The following is a 21,300-nucleotide window of genomic DNA, read 5'->3' as shown; positions in this document are numbered from 1 at the left end:
ACAGTGATGCCATTCTGTGCAGGGGTTTGAAGGAGCCCCAGGAAATCCCCCAGTGCACAAATTCTGCTCATGTTGCTTCTCAACCTCGGCTTTATATCAGAATCACCAGGGAGCCTCCATATAAAAATATCCACTCTCCCAACCCCCACTAGACAACTTGAATCTGAATTTCTAGTGGTGGGACCCAGGCCTTCATATTTTTTGTTTCTTTTCTTAAATTTGCCTTCTTTTTTTAGTATTAGACGTCTGTATTTTTTTAATGCATGCAGTCTTTATTCCTGGAGAATGTTGAACCCTACAGTAAAGTAAAGGCTTTCTGACCTTGAAATATAGACATATTGGGGAAGGGGTTGCTTTAAACCCCTGCAAGTTTAAGTTGTATTTTACCAGTTTTAAGGGGGAAAAAATGTTTAATTCAGTCTCCCCTAAATGAAATGCTGGCCTTTATCACATTTTGGGAAGTGTAGCTTTTCTCACACATGTTAAATGAACCTTGACATCTGTAAGGAAGGAAGAAAATAGAATTAACTATAATGGAAACCTGTGTTTTTTTAACATTTCAGAGTAATTGTAATTGGATCAAAAGTGATCGTGAGGGGTGGAGAATGTATCTTGAATTATACAGACCTGCATACCTCACACTGCCATACCCGTATTACTTTCTCTCTATCAGCATGGAAATTAAAAGGAAATACATATGCTCATGGCTTAAGGATTCTTTTGACTATACTGACAAAGTAAATATGTTCATTATATATTTCCACTTGAGAAAAATAGTGAGTATTGCCCTGAGATAAACCTATATGGATTCTATATTTGGAAAGGAAAAGAATGATAAAAAATAATATTGAGACTATGCCTGCCCACTTAGATTATCTGATTTTCATAGCCATAGAAGTCTTTAATATTTGCATTATCTGTGTTTCTTTTAGTTGTGTCTCAGAATTTGAGCTATTATTGCAGCCAAAAAACAGTTTCTTCAGGACCAGAAAAAATGCAGATATTTAAAAGAAAGGGTCAAAGTAGTAAATGTAAATGTTTCCATTCTTGATGATAAATAACTATGTAGACATTCTTTCAACTAAATTCCCAAAGAGAAGCTAAGTGGCTAGAATAAGGAAAGCTTTACATGTTTAAAAGATCCTTTCACTTTACGGAACATAGAAGTTAGTAAGGAAGGTGAGACAAGTATATAATACCCACTAGGGAATTTATAAATAAGAAACAATATGACATAAGTCCTATGGCATACAAATGAAAGACACAACCAGTTCCGGCTGAGGAGTTTTAGTGAAGACAGACTGGAGGAATGGAGACTTCAGCTGGATCATTCATAAATACAGGAGTGAAGCTCCAAGGAGGGTTTATGAAGCATTCCAAGTTTGGGGCAGGAGGATTCTTGTTGAATAGAAGTGTGAGTTGGGAATGAGGAGGATATTGAGATGGGGGCATAGATTTCTCTGCATCCAACTCAGAGATGCAGAGAATGAGAGGATGAGGATAAATGTGAGGACAGCCATGGAGCTGTTTGAACATGCTATTGAAGAGGTCAGTTGGAAGAGGTAACTTTTGAAGAAGGGAGTGTTGTAATGAAAACAAACTGATGTTTGGTAAAGTTCAGTTTAGTAGCTGTAATTGGAGAGCTTACAAGGAAGTATTGAGATACACACACACACACACATATATGAGGGGCATTCGTTTTACTTATGTCAAAGTGTTTTACCTAAATTTGAATCCTTGATCTTGACCAAAGTATTTTTCTGGTGTTGGGCATCTAGTCATTATCTGTCATCTATTCATCTATGAAAAGTTTTGACAATCATGGGGAACTAACATGAAAAAGATAAGAAAAGTAAGTACTGCCCAATAATTGGTTTTTGTTATTTGCTCTGCTTTCAAGGAAACATTTACAAACTGAAATAACCTGCCTTCTTTTTCATGCAGCTCTTTATCTTACTGTTCAAAAATGCTTGAAGGGCCCAAAATTACTTGATTAAGCTCTCCAGGAAAACCCTTACCCTTTAAAAATTGGAAGTTAGGGAGTCCCTTGGGCCTCTTCTATAAGCAAGAAAAGCCCACACTCAGTGGTAACTCCTTAAGCTCACTTAGAGCAGATGACTGTATCTAAACACATTCTTTCCACTTGAAAGAACAGCATTATTAGAGGATTATTTGAAGCTGGGAAAAGAGATGATTCCCATTTATCATCCCCATAACATGTCTGCCTCAAAAGTGAGGCCATCAGAAACGCTTATATTGTTTATTACGCTTTCTGGGTGTAAAATTCATGAATTGAGAAATATTGAGCTCCTTTCTCAGCAAGCAGGAGCTGTCAGTGTCCGATAGCATGCATGGGTGGTACACCAAATGAACCTCGGCTAGCAGAGCTAACAGGGAGACACGGGTCACAGAATCCAATCTTGATCTCCTGGCCTCTAGTTTAATCTCTTACCTCTGGAGGGATTGCGCGTTGATCTAAATATCACGTGATTTTCAATTATTAAAGTAATTTAAGCATATGAAAACAAGTGACAAGATTTGGGGAAGATATTTATATCTTGATCACTAATGTCATTTATTTTTTCAACATCCTGAGTTGGCACCATTTTTAGTGTCTCAAATTTTGAAAATGTTGGGAAATTTGGAATGTCTGAGACAACCTAGTGGAAAAGCACATTAGGTAGTCTTCATTGTTTTACAAGGTGGCAGCTAGCATTTTATTTTAGTTAAGAATATTTCAATGGTGAATGAAATTGAAGCATTTGCTTATGTCTGGATATATTAGATTCATAGGTATGTGTCAGAAAACTTAAATATCTTAGACAACTTCAAGTTTTCTCTATTTAAATTCCAAAAGTGTTTCTCAAGTACTTCAGTATGGCTGTCTATTGTATTTTTAAATAAGGAACCAAAATCTTTTTTTTCCCACACATTGAAATCTATTTTAATAGAGAAATGTGATCCTAGTATCTCTCCACTGAGTGGATTGGTATATACTTATATTTGATTAAAAGCTCTTAAATTGTAGAATTCCCTATAGAAAACATGGACTCTAGCCAGCTGCCTCTGCATCTTAGCAACTATGTTTTGTGTCTGCTAACAGTGTGATTGTAAGACTTGTGCTATGTCTACAAAATTTTGCCATTAAGTACTTAAATATACTTGATGAGTAATTTGAGGTCAGCTAGCAATAAAGCTTTGTGTGAAATGCCATTAAAAAAAATCTATTAGCGTGGTATATTCAAGCTGTTAAAATACATTCATAGAAACAGAGAAAAGATTATACATACGCTGTGTAGAGTTCTGTGGTTTGACTCTTGCAGTCCAAATAAAAGTTATATCACCCTAGAATAAAATTCTAAAATAGAGTCGTCTTTTGTAAGAATTTGTTCACCTCAGAGCTGGGGTCATTAATTATTCCATGAGGTTGCACTGTTAGTACAAAATAGAGCAGATCACAATTTCATGATGAAATACTTGCTTTCACAGAAACACAGGTGTTCCCTACTCCCCTCCACACCCCCCACCGGTCACACACCCTACAAAGAAACTTTTCTGGTTTGCAATAATAGCTCTTGCAACTCTCTCATAATATGCATGGTGGGTGAGGGTGGTGGCAAGAAAGGGGGATGAAGAAGTAACTTTAGAAACTAAATAGAGAGGAGCAAATTGGAATATGGGTGAGATGGAGGTGGCAGTGGCAGGAGTGAATTCACCTGTCTATCCTAAGTCGATTTTGTGACTTTTTACAAAAATTATTTATTTATTTTTGGCTCTGCTGGGTCTGTTGCTGCTCAGGCTTTTTCTCTAGTTGTGGTGAGCTGGGGACTACTCTCCAGCTGCTGTACGTGGGCATCTCATTGCAGTGGTCCTCTTGAGGCAGAGCATGACTCTAGGGCTCACAGGCTTCAGTACTTGCGGCTCGTGGGCTCCATAGTTGTGGCTCCCAGGCTCTAGAACACAGGCTCAATAATTGTGGTGCGCGGGCTTAGTTGCTCCTCAGCACATGGCATCTTCCTGGATCAGGGATTGAACCCATGTCTCTGGCTTTGGCAGGTGGAGTCTTTACCACTGAGCCACCAGGGAAGCCCTTCATGACATTTTTAAAGTATGAAAACAAGTTTGCCATGCTAAGAATAAAATGTCGATTCATCTGTAGAGAATCTCTTGGCCAAAAAACTTGTCTTCAAAGCCCTGGGCAATGAATATTTTCCTCACCCTTGAACCAATATTAAGAAATCAGAAGAAACCATTTGGAACACAACTTATTTTAATAATAAATACTGATAAGTTATTAAGACTTCCCTGGTGGCTCAGATGGTAAAGCGTCTGGCTACAATGAGGGAGACCTGGGTTCAATCCCTGGGTCAGGAAGACCCTCTGAAGAATGAAATGGCAACCCACCCAGTATTCTTGCCTGAAAATCCCATGGATGGAGGAGCCTGGTGGGCTATAATCCATGGGGTAGCAAAGAGTCGGACACAACTGAGCGACCTCACTTTCACTTTTCACTGATAAGTTAATTGTGAGAAGATTCCTTTCAGAAAAGAAAACCAAATAATTTTATGTCACATTTCATATCTTTGTTTAAGAATTCTTGTTAAGTGGAGCATTTTTACAGTGCTCATATTTAATGAGCACCTTTTGAAATATATCTTCTCAATCACTGTTTATTATGATGCACTGATAGTTATTTGGTCAGTCCAACTTCAAAGAACAATGAGAAGTATAAGATGAAATTGCTTAAGTATTTCTGTATTTTCTGCCATTCTGAGGCAAGGCAGATCAGGTACTTGGAAGGCAGGTAGATAAAGGAATTCTAATTTAAATGTAATGATTGGTACATCTGCATTACATACAATCACAAAGTGTCCTTTGCAAAAAGAGTTATAGGAAGGTCATTTCTCTAACCTATTGGCATGAGGACTTGTTTCAGAGAGAAAGAGAAAGATTTGGAAGACACCCTTGGAGGCCATAGGTTTCTGTAAAGTTGGTAAATATGAGTCTGCCATATAGTCTCATAGAGAATAAGTATTTAGTAAATTTTGTGCAATCAATTGATCTTGGGGAGATTGCATTTTTGGGTGCCATGCATGGTTGTGGGAGTTAATTTAATTTTGCATGCAAAAACCAGTACGATGCTGAGCTGTGTTGTGAAGTTTATGGCTGTGATTGAAGTATTGTGGTATTTATTTAGGTTAGAAAATGGAATAAATTGCATCTAACAGTTGAGTCTTTTGGTGAAATATTCTAACACGCTGGTCTAAAATGCTAAGGGAGTCCTCAGATTTATGAGCAATAAGAAATGTCAGGGTTCCTTATCCAAGTGGAAAATGGGCTAAAAGAATATTATACTCTGTTCATTGAACTGCAATTAGAGAACATAAAATGAATGTCAGGGAATTTAATTAATTGAATTAAATAGACTTAATGAGTTGATAGTCAATGAAATTATTATAAAAATTGTTGATTTACAATGAGTTCTTTGTTTTCTTTACTAGGAAAACATTTTATTTTAAATTATTCTTTTCCTTTGTAAAACATGTAAGTGAGCGTCAGAGTGTCAGTTCCTTTGACATGTTGACATTTGACACACTGACAGGCCTCTGTGTCTTCTTTCTGCTTTTTTCCACCCCACTTGTTTTTAGAGCTACCAACATCATACCTAATGAACCTCTATCTATAATTATTCACTAAGAAGTTCATGGGATATGTTTATATCCATTTTGTTTTTCTAAAAAGTAAGGAATTTATTTAGAAATTCATAGAAATCTATAATAACATTGAATATTTTTACCCTATTCCCAGCCTAGGAGTTTATAAATAAAGACTATCAAGCAGTTATTTCCTTATGTATCCTTGTGTTTGGCTGGAGAAGCTTGGCTGAGTAGTTAGTTTAATCTCCACTGCTTATACAGAGGTACAAAATGTGATGGGGATTTTTTTATATATGCTTGACACACACCTATGCTTCTTATTGAAATTCTTTCTGTATTTAAGTGCAAGGTGTTGTGGAAATTTAGACTGTATGTGTGGTCATTTTTCATAATGAGTTCTCATGATATTTATACCTAATGAAACCTAATGAAAAGGGTGATATGCTAAATGACACTATGCTGCTGCTGCTAAGTCGCTTCAGTCGTGTCTGACTCTGTGCGACCCCACAGACGGCAGCCCACCAGGCTCCCCTGTCCCTGGGATTCTCCGGGCACTATAAGCAATTTAAAATTGGCATATTTTTGAAGTTCCTGTTAAATTCTACAAAGTTTCACAGAATCGTTTAACTGAGTGTAGCTTCATGGTAGCTCAAATGGTAAAGAATCTGCCTGTAGCACAGGAGATCTGGGTTCAATGCCTGGGTCGGGAAGGTCCCCTGGAGAAGGAAATGGCAACCCACTCCAGTATTCTTACCTTGAGAAGAACTCCATGGACAGAGGAGCCTTGTGGGCTGTAGTTCACAGGGTTGCAGAGTCGGACACGACTGAGCGACTAACACGATTTCACTCAACTGTATTCAAATAGTATTAACAATGAGGCTGCTTGATTTAGTGATTAGATAAGGTTATATATGTGATATTTCAAAAGATTCATTTGTACAGAAGGCATTTAAAGATGCATTCTCTCATATACCTATATAAGAATATGCATATATATTCTCTCACATTCTTTTTTCCTTAGTGAGAGGTAGCCTTCAACACAAGCTATATTAAAAGGTATTTGTCATCTGAAGATGTTTTCTTTTAAAACATACACCATGAGACAGTATAAGATCAGAGTAATAACTTCTATGATCTAATATTAAATGAACTTACCCTTTTTTGAAAACAAAGGTAAGGCATTTAGTTACTTCTGTGAGTTTGGCAATTAGGAATAGCTGTAACTTCTGTGGCAGAAATCATCTATATTAGTACATATTTTTAATTTTTAAAATTTTTATTTTATATTGGTTTATAGTTAATTTACAATGTTGTGTTAGTTTCAGGTATACAACAAAGTTATGCAGCTCTATATATACATATGTAAATTCTCTTTCAATTCTTTCCCCATTTAGATTATTACAGAATATTGAGCACAGTACCCTGTGCTATACAGTAGGTCCCTGTTGGCCATCTGTTTTATTTATTTTTTAGTTGTTTTTTTTTTTTAACTGGAGGATAATTGGTTTACAGTATTGTATTGATTTCTGCCCTACATCAACATGAATCAGCCATAGCTAATACATATGTCCCCTCCCTCTTGAACCTCCCTTCAACCTCCCACCCCATCCCACCCCTCTAGGTGGGGTTTTATATTTTTGTAATATGCCAGAGTTATGTATTGATCACATTTCTGTTTAGGGTAGCAGTATTTTTTGTTCATTTGAATACCTATCCCACTTTGTTTACATGATTGAGGCACCGAATGTATTCAGTGGAGATATAAGGAGTGATTTGTAGTGTGTGAAAGTTAAATAGGATGCACATGTAGTAGGGAAGAGTGACCTACTCTGACACAAATAGTACTGATATTTTATGGTGGCAATATAGTGAAGATGGGATACAGAGAAAAAAGTTTTCTTTTTTGTTTTTATTAGAGTGAAAGGGATTAATGTAAATACAATATATCTTCTACTTACATAAACGTTTTGCGGTCTCTCTTTTTTTAATTAGCAAACCATAGTTAAAAACAGAAGGAGCTCTGTAGAGTTTTTATTGGATGTTCATATACTTCTGTATTTATGCTGACACAGAGAATACAATGGCAAAGAGTCAGACATGACTGAAACACACACGCATGCAAAGAATACAGACAATATTGCTACCGTCTCAATAGAGTGTTTTTCTTTTTTGCCATCAGGAAATGTTAGATGTTGGGTGACGGGGAGTGGCTTCTGACAACAAAAGCCATTTCCCTACCAATAGAGGGTAGGAGTGATTCCGTCGTTGTAATTATTATTCCTCCTGTAAGTTCTCAGGTTCAACCTAAGCATGTGTGGCATGGATCAGGGCTAGGCTGAAAGCTGTATCTGCAACAGTGTTCCCGGGACCAGAGGGCGAGACCCCGGGCAACCCTACGAGCTTCTCTGTGTCTTTCCTGGGGTCAGAACACCCACAGGTACCTGTCCGTGCTGCCGTGATTCTGAAACCCTCTCCAAGGACCACTGAATTCCACTCCGATGCAAATGAGGGTTGAGAATGTCCCCCTCCTGGTGTTTGGATGAGGAGCTTTGCTGGTGGATTTTTGGAGAGAGAAAAGACAGATGGGCTTAGTGGTTGATACCCTGTGGCAATCTACAGTCTAGGAAATGTTCCGAGGATAGGTGTTATATCAGGTATGCTAGTTCTAATGTTTAGAAGTGACTCCTGAACTTCTTTTGGAGAAAAGGTTAATGAAAAGAATGACAATTGCCCCAGGCCAGATCACCTCTCATTACAGATAAAGCTGGAAAGGTGTGGGGGGCTCTTCTTTCCTGGTGCTTTCTGTGAGACAGCCCTGCAAGGAGACCCCCAGCCCCTCCTCCCCAGGGCTTCCTGCCCTTGTGCATGGAATGTGGCTGCAGTTTATTACACAGCTAAGTCTTGTCTTACTGTTGCGTGGGACAGGATTGTCATCACACTGTGAAAGGGCTGTAAAGAAACCTCTCTTTTACTTTTCTAAAAACAGTCTTCTCTAGAGTAAATTATGACAGGAGGCTAGAAGAAATTGCTTCTCACTTCCCTATTCAATAGAGGGTATCTTTGCATTCACCAACATGAAGGACAACAGTTACTTTTTTCTGTATGATCTCGTGAAGGGATCTTAACTTGAAATTCTTTTTTTCCAGTTTGAACAGAGATGAATTCTTCCATTTCATGATTACACTGTGTGTACCTGGTGCCTTGTTTCGTTTTAAGGATGTGGTTTTGTTAAACATGTTGAAGAGCTTTTGTGACCTGTTGCTACAATTGGATTTATCTTTCCCGTTGTTAATATCAAACAGCAAATGCGAAGACTGAGAACCATGTGTAGAAGGGTGATTGCTCTTACTGTGAACAGATTTGAATCCTTCTTTTTGTGTGAGAGTGTGATCAGCCAGCCTTGCTATCGATTTCTTCTATCGTACACTGCCAAATCTTCTATTTAAGTATTGTGAAAACTCTTTGTTTTTTTCAGGTCGAATGAGTGATTTCAGTGTAAGTGGTCATCCAATAGATTCAGAATCTAAAGAAGATGAGCCTTGTAGTGAAGAAACAGATCCAGAGCACGATCTAATTGCTGAAATTTTACCTGAGTTACTTGGTATGTTGCACAGTGAAGAGGATGAAGAAGATGAGGAGTGTGCCAATGCCACTGATGTCACGACCACCCCATCCGTGCAGTACATAAATGGGAAGCATGTAGTTACCACTGTTCCCAAGGACCCAGAAGCAGCAGAAGCTAGGCGTGGCCAGTTCGAAAGTGTTGCACCTTCTCAAAATTTTTCAGACAGCAGTGAAAGTGATAGCCATCAGTTTATAATCACCCATGCTGGACTGTCCACTGCCATGCAACCTAATGAATCTAAAGAAACAACGGAGTCCCTTGAAATTACGTGGAGACCCGAGATTTACCCTGAAACAGCAGAGCCTTTCTCAAGTGGCGAGCCTGATATTTTCCCCACAGCCTCAATCCATGAGGGAGAAGCCACTGAGGGGCCAGACTCAATCACAGAGAAAAATCCTGAACTTGATCATCTGGTGCATGAACATGCTGAATCGGTACCTCTGTTTCCAGAAGAGTCTTCAGGAGATGCTGCCATTGACCAGGAATCTCAAAAAATCATCTTTTCAGGGGCTACCGAAGGAACGTTTGGTGAAGAGGCAGAAAAAAGTTCTACCACACATACTCCAAGTATGGTTGCAAGTTCTGTATCAGCACCTGTCTCAGAGGATGCATCATTTATCTTAACAGGCACTCCACAGTCTGATGAGCCGTTGTCCACAGTAGAAAGCTGGGTGGAAATAACCCCTAGACACACTGTCGAGTTCTCGGGAAGTCCTTCAATTCCAATTCCGGAAGGCTCTGGGGAAGCAGAAGAAGACAAAGATAAAATATTTGCCATGATAACTGATTTATCACAGAGAAATACTACAGACCTCCACGTTACTTCAGACACCAGCAAGATCGTGATCACGGAGAGCCTTGTGGATGTTCCTACAACCACTGTATATTCAATTTCTGAACAGGTTTCTGCAGTAGTGCCTACCAAATTTGTAAGGGAGACAGACACTTATGAGTGGGTTTTCAGTCCACCTCTGGAGGAAACAACAAGAAAAGAGGAGGAGAAGGGAACTACAGGTACAGCTTCTACAGTTGAGGTACATTCCCCTACACAGCGATTAGATCAGTTTGTTTCACCCTCTGAGTTAGAAAGCTCAAGTGAAACTCCACCTGATGATTCAGCAGCTGCTACTAGGAAGAGTTTCACGTCCCAGATGACACCCACACAGTCTGAAAGGGAAACGACAAGTTCTACCGTTGTCTTTACAGAAACAGAAGTTTTAGACAATCTGGCAGCACAGACCACAGATCCCAGCCTTAGCAGTCAACCTGGGGTTCTGGAAGGGTCACCTACTGTCCCAGGGAGCCCCGTCTCTCTCTTTATGGAGCAAGGCTCCGGAGAAGCTGCTGTTGACCCAGAAACCACCACTCTTTCTTCACTTTCATTAAATTTAGAGCCTGAAATTCTAGCTGAAGAGGAGGCAGCTGGCACTTGGTCTCCAAATGTGGAAACTGTATTCCCTTTTGAGCCAACCGAACAAGTCTTCAGTACTGCAGTGGACAGGGAGGTTGCTGAAACTATAAGCCAAACATCTAAGGAAAACTTGGTTTCAGAGATCTCAGGAGAGCCAACTCACAGGGCAGAAATAAAGGGCTTTTCTACAGATTTTCCTTTGGAGGAAGATTTCAGTGGTGACTTCAGAGAATACTCGACAGTATCTTATCCCATAACAAAAGAAGAAATAGTGATGATGGAAGGCTCAGGGGATGCAGCATTTAAGGATACCCAGATGTTACCATCTGTAACACCTACCTCGGACCTCAGTAACCACACTGCTGACTCGGAAGAACCTGGCAGCACCTTGGTCAGCACCTCAGCCTTCCCTTGGGAAGAATTCACAGCCTCTGCTGAGGGCTCAGGTGAGCCCTTGCTCTCAGTAAGCAGCTCTGTTGACCAAGTGTTTCCCAGTGCCGCGGGAAAAGCCTCTGGAACAGATTCCCCATTTATTGACCAACGATTGGGAGAAGAAGGTGCTATCAATGAAACTGATCAAAGATCCACCATTTTGCCAACAGCAGAAGCTGAGAGTACTAAAGCTTCAACTGAAGAGGGGGAGATGAAGGAGAATCACACAGTTTCAATGGACTTTCCCCCAACTGTGGAGCCAGACGAATTATGGCCTAGACAAGAAGTCAACCCTGTAAGGCAAGGAAATGGAAGTGAAATAGTATCAGAGGAAAAGACTCAAGAGCAAGAATCTTTTGAACCCCTTCAAAGCTCTGTTGCACCAGAACAAACAACTTTTGATTCACAGACATTTCCTGAACCTGGACTCCAAACTACAGGTTATTTCACACTAACGACAAAGAAAACTTACAGTACTGATGAGAGAATGGAGGAGGAAGTCATTTCCTTAGCTGACGTGTCCACTCCAACTCTAGATTCAAAGGGCTTGGTATTGTACACTAGTCTCCCTGAAGTTACTGAAAAATCCCATTTTTTCTTAGCTACTGCCTCAGTGACTGAATCAGTACCAGCTGAAAGTGTAATTGCAGGTTCAACCGTCAAAGAGGAAGAGAGTATAAAACCCTTTCCCAAAGTTACGAGCCCGATAATTAAAGAGTCAGATACAGATCTTATATTCTCTGGACTGGGATCTGGGGAAGAAGTTTTGCCTACTCTAGGATCAGTGAATTTTACTGAAATAGAACAAGTCCTTAGCACATTATATCCCCTGACTTCTCAAGTACAAAGTTTAGAAGCCAGCATCTTAAATGATACAAGTGGAGACTATGAGGGAATGGAAAATGTAGCAAATGAAATGAGACCACTCATTTCCAAAACAGACAGCATTTTTGAAGATGGTGAGACAGCATCCAGCACAACGCTACCAGAAATTTTAAGTGATGCCAGAACAGAAGGGCCCTTCACGGCACCTCTCACTTTTTCCACAGGCCCCGGACAGCCTCAAAATCAGACGCACCGTAGGGCAGAAGAAATCCAGACCAGTAGACCACAGCCTCTGACTGATCAAGTCTCTAGCGAGAATTCTATGACAGCAGAAACTAAAGAAACAGCAACCCCTGCCACTGATTTTCTGGCTAGAACATATGATCTTGAAATGGCCAAAGGATTTGTTACATCAACACCGAAACCATCTGACCTGTTTTATGAACATTCTGGAGAAGGTTCTGGGGAATTGGATGCCGTTGGTGCAGAAGTCCACGCTTCTGGAATGACTCAGGCAACTAGGCAAGGAAGCACCACATTTGTTTCTGATAGATCCCTGGAAAAACATCCCAAGGTTCCAAGTGTCGAAGCTGTTACTGTTAATGGATTCCCGACAGTTTCAATGGTGCTGCCACTTCATCCTGAGCAGAGAGAAGGCTCTCCTGAAGCAACCGGCACACCGGCAAGCACAGCATCATATGAGAAGGCCACAGAAGGTGCGGCAGATAGTTTCCAAGACCATTTCTGGGGATTCAAGGATTCCACGCTGAAACCCGACAAAAGAAAAGCCACTGAAAGTATTATTATAGATCTGGACAAAGAGGACAAGGATTTAATATTGACAATGACGGAGAGTACCATCCTTGAAATTATACCTGAGCTCACATCAGATAAAAATACTATCATAGATATTGATCACACTAAACCAATATATGAAGACATCCTTGGAATGCAGACGGACTTGGATCCAGAAGTACCCTCGGGACCGCCTGACAGTAGTGAAGAGAGCACTCAAGTTCAAGAGAAGTATGAGGCAGCTGTTAACCTGTCTTCAACCGAGGAAAACTTTGAGGCTTCTGGTGATATTCTGCTGGCTAATTACACTCAGGCAACACCTGAATCGAAGGCTCCTGAAGACAGAAATCCATTAGATCACACAGACTTTATCTTCACGACTGGGATCCCCGTCCTTAGCTCAGAGACAGAATTAGACGTTTTGCTTCCCACAGCCACATCTCTGCCCATTCCTAGTAAGTCTGCCACAGTTAATCCAGAGTCAAAAACTGAAGCCAAAACCCTGGAGGACATCTTTGAATCAAGCACTTTGTCTGATGGCCAAGCTATTGCAGACCAAAGTGAAGTCATATCAACGTTGGGCTATTTGGAAAGGACACAGAATGAGGATGAAGCAAAGAAATATGTAAGTCCCTCTTTCCAACCAGAGTTCTCTTCTGGGGCTGAGGAGGCACTGACAGATCCTACCCCCTACGTAAGTATTGGTACTGCCTACCTTACGGCTCAGAGTTTAACAGAGGCACCTGATGTGATGGAAGGAGCCCGTCTGCCGGATTCCATCGACACATCCACAGTTTCAGCTTTTTCAGAGCTGCTCTCTCAGACACCATCATTTCCTCCACTCAGCATCCACTTAGGCAGTGGAGACTCTGAGCACTCAGATGACTTGCAGCCAAGTGCTCTGCCAAGTACAGATGCCAGCACACCCCCAGTATCCTCAGGAGAACTTGCAAACATTGAAGCGACTTTCAAACCCTCAAGTGAAGAAGACTTTCACATAACTGAGCCTCCATCCTTACCTCCTGACACAGAGCCTTCAGAAGATGAAAGTAAGCCTAAACTATTAGAACCAACGGAGGCTTCTGCCACAGAACTAATTGCTCAAGAAGAAATTGAGATTTTCCAAAATTCTGACAGCACAACCAGTGTCCAGGTTTCTGGGGAAACAGTCAAGGTGTTTCCCAGTATTGAAACCCCTGAGGCTGAGGCTATTGTCACAGCTGCAAGTGAAACGAAGTTAGAAGGTGCTACACTGCGGCCACATTCTACTTCTGCTTCTGTGATTCACGGGGTCGAGGCAGGTGTGGTGCCTCAGCCCAGCCCACAGACTTCTGAGCGGCCCACCATCCCTTCTCCTCTGGAAATAAGCCCTGAAACACAGGCAGCTTTGATCAGAGGGGAGGATTCCACAGTAGCGGCCCCCAAACAGCAAGTACCGACGAGGATGCTTGATTCTAATAAGCAGGCAACACTAAGCACCACAGAGTTAAATACTGAGCTTGCAACACCATCATTTCCCCTTCTGGAAACTTCTAATGAAACCAGTTTCCTGATTGGCATTAATGAAGAGTCAGTGGAAGGCACAGCAGTCTATTTACCAGGTAAGGACACAATGTTGATAAATCTGTTTCCAAACGTGGAAACAGTCCCTTGGTCCTAACATATTTATTTATATAATTGTGTTGTACTGTGAAAGGGGTGAAGGTTCTTTGTATTGTTCACATACAGCAGAACAGGCCATAGTATTGATTCCCTAATGAGATGCAAAGAAAGTAAGTATAGACTGGGGGCTTCCAAGATAAACTTTGTATTTTTCTGGGTTTAAGAAACATGTTGTTTCTTTTTTTTTTTTTTCAATTGCAACATGGAAAACCTGAAGTTGTTAATGGTATAAAAATTCAATTTGACTTTATCCACAACTTACGTATGACTTTGTCTTAGGTCCCATAGTTATACATCTTAGCTTTAGGAACAGGAAAAGTATCTTATTAAAAAAAAAAACAAAACAAAACTCTAATGAATGGGTGTTATTATGGCAATATTAAAATCTGTCAGGCCTTTACAAATGAGACTAGTAAGTAACTCTAATAAATACTTAACATGGTTCACACAATATCGGTTATAAGTTCATACTTTTGTGTAATTTCCTTGCTTTAGATAGGTAGTCTACCTAATGCTTCTAACACAGTGCCTAGCCACAGTGAGTATTCATTCAGTATATATTCAAACTCTGCCTATTGAGAGATTTCTAGTTTTTTGCTGAGTAGACAGGAAGCATGAATTTGATACTGGTTCATATAGACTATGCCATTTGAGCTTCACAGAAAGGCCACAATGCGTACATTATTATCTCCATTTAAAAGGGTAGGGGGTGGAGGTTCAGAGAGGCTCTGTAATTGGCCCAGGGTTGTAGCCACACATATCATGGTAAAGTGGTATTTGAACCCAGATGGGCCTCGCTCCAGAGTAGGTGGTTTTTTCCACTGGTCTTTGGTGGTTTTCTGTTAATATAGTATAAAAATGAATAATATTTAATTACATGTAAAGCAGAGATCTTGGAATATTTACTCTGTAGAATTTATTTTCCTTTTAGTCTAGTTGATAATGTTGAAAAGTTGAGTTTAATGGTGTTTTCCAAGAACGGTGGGAATAATAACGTTAGTGGAATCCATAAGTAGCTATCACCACCTAGTTGCTACCTAGAAAAAGAAAAAAAGAAACCAAAAAATAGTACTTCTAGGACTGTGCTGATTAAAAATATGTTTTATTTTAATGAGTATGTTTTTACAGCTTGGCTATACTTAAGAGTTATTCTTCTGAGCGTTGCAACCTTATCTTTTGTGCTACCAATGCTTCAGTTTTGTTGTGCTTCAGATAGAGTGAAATAGTCATAAAGTGTAACTTTTATAAATGATGAAGTATTTTGTGAATACATCTGATCAAAGGTGGCTGATGGATTTTTGTGTTTTTTTTTTTTTTTTTTTGTCACTCTTGATTGAATCTGTAAATGATAACCTAGTAATCTGGCCAATATTTATTCTTTTGTAATTTAGTTGAAATATACTTCAGATTAGAGGAAATATGATAGAGAAATCACTGGTAATAACTGTATCTATAGAGAGAGTTGGATTTGACAAATGAGAAATGTGTACCAGTTGCCCAATTCGTAATGTTTACCTAGAATCAGAGCTTGCGTCCTTGCAAAACCAAGTGTCACTTTAGGTGAATTCAATAAAAAAAGCTCCTATTGGATCCCCTGGTCTATTTGCTGCAGTTTCAACTTTCCGAGATGACAACACACTGCTTAGGGAAGAATGAAATGAGTGAAAACAAAACTGTTCTCCTGATTGAAACTGCCTTCAGTTCACAGCCCTCTCCCTCGCCAAGCCCGTGTCCTGCACTCTATCATGATGTCCCGTGTCTGTGGTGGGAGTAACGCTGTACTTCACATTTCTGTGGCACGTCACTTTACCAACCACTTTCACTTTAGTGTCATTTTGGTTTTGCACTGAGAGCAGCATGTAGAAGTGTTGTTGACTGTAGCCTTGTCATCTAAGCAGCGTGTTTTCAAAAGCAGAAGGCAAAAGTAGGGAGATCTTTAGAACTATAGGGAGAATCTTAGCACAGTTGGGGTCACTTTTGAAGAAACAGTTGCAAGCATCTGAATTAACCTAATTATCATGAACCCACACGTGCACATGTGCCCCTATCAAGTCTTTCTAGTAGTCCAGAATTTGCTTAACACTCAGAAAGTGTGAGTTTGACTTTCCTGGGTGGGAAAGGCTCAGTTATTTTCTACAGCCATACCTGTTTCTCATGTTTCATAAGTGCATATCTTCTTTTCTTCATGTGCAATTATTTCAGACTTTCAGGTCTTAAAATTTTTGAAACTATATAGCCTATTTATTTCAGTTCTTTTGTAAAAAATGGTTAGCTCTCATTTGGATTCTTAAACATTGAAGCAAGCACTTCTGGAAAAGTGTTCAAATAATATATATAAGCTATTAATATAAATATAATTACCCATGCGATATTACAGAATAACAGATGTGCCTCAGTTAGTCTAAAAGTACTTGGATTTAGAAAATATGTATTAAACTGTTTTCTCCTTATACATTTGTACCTCTGGCCTTTATATTGATCACCTAGGAGTGTCAATTTTGTGTTTTTAATAAGAAAATTGTAATAAAATTTTGGGGTTTCACTTGAGGTGAGATTTTTGTATTTGGGTTTGTTTTTACACAGTAGAGTTTAATCCATGTGTTGCTTTTCTTCAAGTATAGTTTAAAGGAGTACAATTGGAACGTGTTTTTGGAAAAAGCATATTAATGTAGCAGAAGAGACTTCAGTGCACACTTTCGAAGAAAAAGTTTCTGAGCATTAAGTGGTAAAAGGCAATAATAATTTAAATGATGGTAACAAGCCAATGCTAAAAAGAATGCATGTTCTGTGTATCCAGCCATTTCACATGAACTAACCTCGTTTAAAAGAATACATGTTCCATTCACTGTGCACATACGTGTAATCATTTTGACTAAAATCAATTGCCATTATCATGCCAACTAAATCTGCAGTAGAATATATTAATTAGTTGCCAGATACCATACAAAATACTGTTTAAAAATAATGATGATTGATTGGATTCCAGAAATGAATAGACGCAATTTGTAATAATTAGTTATAATGCCAAGAAACACTCCAGAGAGTAAAGTTAATCTTAATTTTTATGTGTAGTGCTATGGTAAAGCCTTATGTTATGGTAGCAAAAAACGGCATTTTTATGCTAAAATATGTTGAAACTGAGAGATGAGCCTAATTGCTCTTCTTACTTTCCTGAACCTGGTAGGACCTGATCGTTGCAAAATGAACCCGTGCCTCAATGGGGGCACCTGTTATCCTACTGAAACTTCCTACGTGTGCACCTGCGTGCCAGGATACAGTGGTGATCGGTGTGAACTTGGTAAGATGTTCTTCCCTGAAAGACCATGGTGCTTTTCCAGAAGACATATTGGGGGAGAGTTTATGTTGCTTGGATCCATCAGAGGATTTCAGAGAAGCCCATTGTAGATGAATGGTGTGTTAGATGAAATTAAAATCATAGAGTAATTTAAGTAGTCTATGGGAAACAGGGATAGATGTTTATTGAATTTTCTTGATATCACCAGGACTCAAGGAAGATTACTGAGGTCAGTTGTATTTATGTGTGGTTTTCACACTCAGGCTTTACAAATGTAAAGTTTGATATACAGTATTTGCTTACATACTGACAAAAATTTTAATCTGTCTCCAAATCTGTGTATCAATAAATTATCAATTTAAGTGCAAATTTCTTTTAAAAAGCTCTATTTAAAAAATGGATTTCCCAGGTGGCGCTAGTGGTAAAGAACCTGCTTGCCAATGCAGGAGACCTAAGAGACGCAGATTTGATCCCTGGGTCGGGAAGAGCCCCTGGAGAAGGAAATGGTGACCCACTCCAGCATCCTTGCCTGCGTAATCCCACAGACAGAGAAGCCTGGTGGGCTACAGTCCATGAGGTCACAGTCAGACATGACATAGTGACTAAACAACAATTTAAAAAATAGGGAGTTTTTATGTTTTGAGATGACTTGCTGCTCTGGCGTGTCATGGGAAAGTACCTTCTCTGGCTGTGCCCAGAGACCAGCCTAGTCCGTTTCTCCCTCGAGGAGCTGTGACATTGTTGTCTTCCTCCTCTCTTTGGATTCCAAAGAACGTCATTGTCTCTTTACTAAATCAGTCCCTTTTACTTCCATTCTTATTTGGGGTTCCTTCTCCTGAAGAAAATTTTAAAAAGGACTCCAGTTTTGATTTGGCTAAATATAGACCTTGACCCTCAGAGAAGGTGATGGCACCCCACTCCAGTACTCTTGCTGGAAAAATCCCATGGACAGAGGAGCCTGGTAGGTTGCAGTCCATGGGGTCATGAAGAGTCGGACACGACTGAACGACTTCACTTTCACTTTTCACTTTCATGCATTGGAGAAGGAAATGGCAACCCACTCCAGTGTTCTTGCCTGGAGAATCCCAGGGACGGGGGAGCCTGGTGGGCTGCCGTCTATGGGGTCGCACAGAGTTGGACATGACTGAAGCGACTTAGCAGTAGCAGCAGACCTTGACCCTAAGAAATAAAATGATGGGAGCTACTCATCGGGTGCTCCTTTTAGCAGTACCATAGTGGTTTTCTCATAATGACTGAATAAAGTTTATACTTTAGATTACACAGAAATGTTGAGATAAAACCCCCAGCATTCATGTTAAAAGAGTGCTTATATTTAAAAAAAAAAAAGAGCAAAAGTCAACAGAGCTAGTTCTATTTGTGTGCTAACCAGTGAAGACAGAGATCACAATCAGATCAGATCAGATCAGTCGCTCAGTCATGTCCGATTCTTTGCGACCCCATGAATCGCAGCACACCAGGCCTCCCTGTCCATCACCAACTCCCGGAGTTCACTGAGACTCATGTCCATCGAGTCACAATAGATAACACTTAAGAAATCATTATATCTTAAATATCAAATTTACATATTTTATGTGGTTTAGCTGCTAAATCCTATCTGTCTCTTTGCAATCCCCTGGACTGTAGCCTTCCAGGCTCTCCTGTCCAAGAAATTCTCCAGGCAGGAATACTGGAGTGGGTTACCATTTCCTTCTCCAGGGCATCTTCCTGACCCAGGGATCAAGATAGGTCTCCTGCATTGGCAAACAGGTTCTTTACCACTGAGCCACGTGGGAAGCCCTCAAATTTATGTGTGCAGTATAAAAGTATATGTGTGACCCCCATTTTTTTTCACATTACAATCAATTGAAAATAATTTAATGAGTTAATATATGTGAAACTGTTTGATCAATGACTGGCACTTAGCAAGCAATATAAAACCATTATTATGATATTAATATATTATCATTTCTACTAAGGTCATTTCTTTAGGTAAGAATACAGCATATATCTCTTAGAAATTTAATTTATTTTTTATATTTATTTTTGGGCTTCCCTTGTGGCTCAGTGGTAAAGAATCTGCCTGCTATATGGGAGATGCAGGAGATGTGGGTTAGATCCCTGCGTTGAGAAGATCCTCTGGAGGAGGGGATGGCAACCCACTCCATATTCTTGCCTGGAGAACCCCCACTGACAGAAGAGCCTGGCAGGCTACAGTCCAGGGGGTCACAAAGAGGTGGACATGACCAAAGTGACCGAACACACATATATTCATTTTTAATACTTATATAAACATTAACTAAATTTTTAGTGTAACTGCAAAATGCAATGAAATAAAGGTATTAGTTTCATCACAAGAGATCATAGATGTCTGTTAGAAAGTTTGTATTCAATATAGACACTGAAATTAGGGAGGATTTTCATAAGTGGGAGAGAAAGACTCAACACAGCAAACGAAAGCAGAGACCGCAAACGCAGGATGCGTCTGGGGGACCGCGAGTATTCTGGATGCCTACTTAGTGGGTTGTGAGAGAGAAACGCTGGGAAAGAACAGTGGAAAGCTAGTGGGATCTAGTCTAAAGTCTAAGACTTTAGTGTACATGAGAATCACCTGGAGGGCTTGGTAAAACACAATTTGTTGTTCCCATCCTCCAAATACCAGTCAGTAAGTCTTGGATGGGCCTGGGAACATGCATTTCTGATATTCTCAGGTGATATCGATACTGCTGGTCCAGGGACCACATTCTGACGACTGCCACCCTGGATAATCGGTGTCTGCGGAATGCTTAGATGCCAATGAGGGAGAATGGATATGTGTATATATGGCTGAGTCCCTTTGCTGTGCGCCTGAAACTATCACAGCGTTGTTAATTGGCTATACTCCAATATAAAATTAAAAGTTTTGTAAAAATTGAAAAATACATTTAAACATTTAAAAAGATTAAAAAAAAGCCAGTGAATAAAATTATCTTGATGGTGCCTAAAGAAGATGACAGTCAGCTGAATGAAGGATATATTGGAAAGGGAAGGGTCTGGAGGCTATGAAGCCAGTGAAGTATTTTCAGTGTTTCACAACTGAAGTGGTCAGAGCATGAGTCAGAATTGGGGGTGGGAAGGCTAGGGGGATTCTTTATTGGTTTTAATGCTCATGGGACTCATCTAACAGCAATGGAGATAATGACCTTACTCTGAATATACTTGAAATTTTCTTAGGGTTGCCAGATTTAACACATAAAAATATTAGATCAGTGACACTTAAATTTCAGATTTAAAAAAGAAAAGTTTTTAGTACAAGTTTGCCCTAAATAAAGGATGTGACGTACTAAAATTTCTTTTTTTTAATCTGGAATTCAAATTTAACTGGCTATCCTGTATTTTACCTGGCAATCTTATGAAATAGGATCTTTTGACCTTTTACTGAAAGTACTTTTGTGGCTTTTATTATAGATTTTGATGAATGTCATTCTAATCCTTGTCGCAATGGAGCCACATGTATTGACGGTTTTAATACCTTCAGGTGTCTCTGCCTCCCGAGCTACGTTGGTGCACTTTGTGAGCAAGGTAAGAGCTTTTGCAACATGTGCATGAAGAACAGTATTGA

At 39.7% G+C, this 21,300-nt stretch overlaps 1 protein-coding gene across 3 annotated transcripts in view; it reads left to right on the top strand.

The window, feature by feature from the left end:
* VCAN (versican) overlaps window positions 1–21,300 on the top strand; it is a 121,232-nt gene that overhangs the window by 61,394 nt on the left and 38,538 nt on the right. For 2 of the 3 annotated variants that reach the window (XM_027545675.1, XM_027545676.1), the window contains 3 exons: window positions 9,133–14,346; window positions 17,592–17,705; window positions 21,147–21,260. In XM_027545675.1, coding sequence (XP_027401476.1) covers window positions 9,133–14,346; window positions 17,592–17,705; window positions 21,147–21,260 — 5,442 coding nt within the window. The remainder of the gene's footprint in view (window positions 1–9,132; window positions 14,347–17,591; window positions 17,706–21,146; window positions 21,261–21,300) is intronic. The other variant, XM_027545677.1, reaches the window with a different exon arrangement.

This window comes from Bos indicus x Bos taurus, chromosome 7 (assembly GCF_003369695.1).
Source record: "Bos indicus x Bos taurus breed Angus x Brahman F1 hybrid chromosome 7, Bos_hybrid_MaternalHap_v2.0, whole genome shotgun sequence".
Taxonomy (NCBI): domain Eukaryota; kingdom Metazoa; phylum Chordata; class Mammalia; order Artiodactyla; family Bovidae; genus Bos; species Bos indicus x Bos taurus.
The sequence above is the reverse complement of the archived record's forward strand: the minus strand, read 5'-3'. Positions and strand labels throughout refer to the sequence as shown.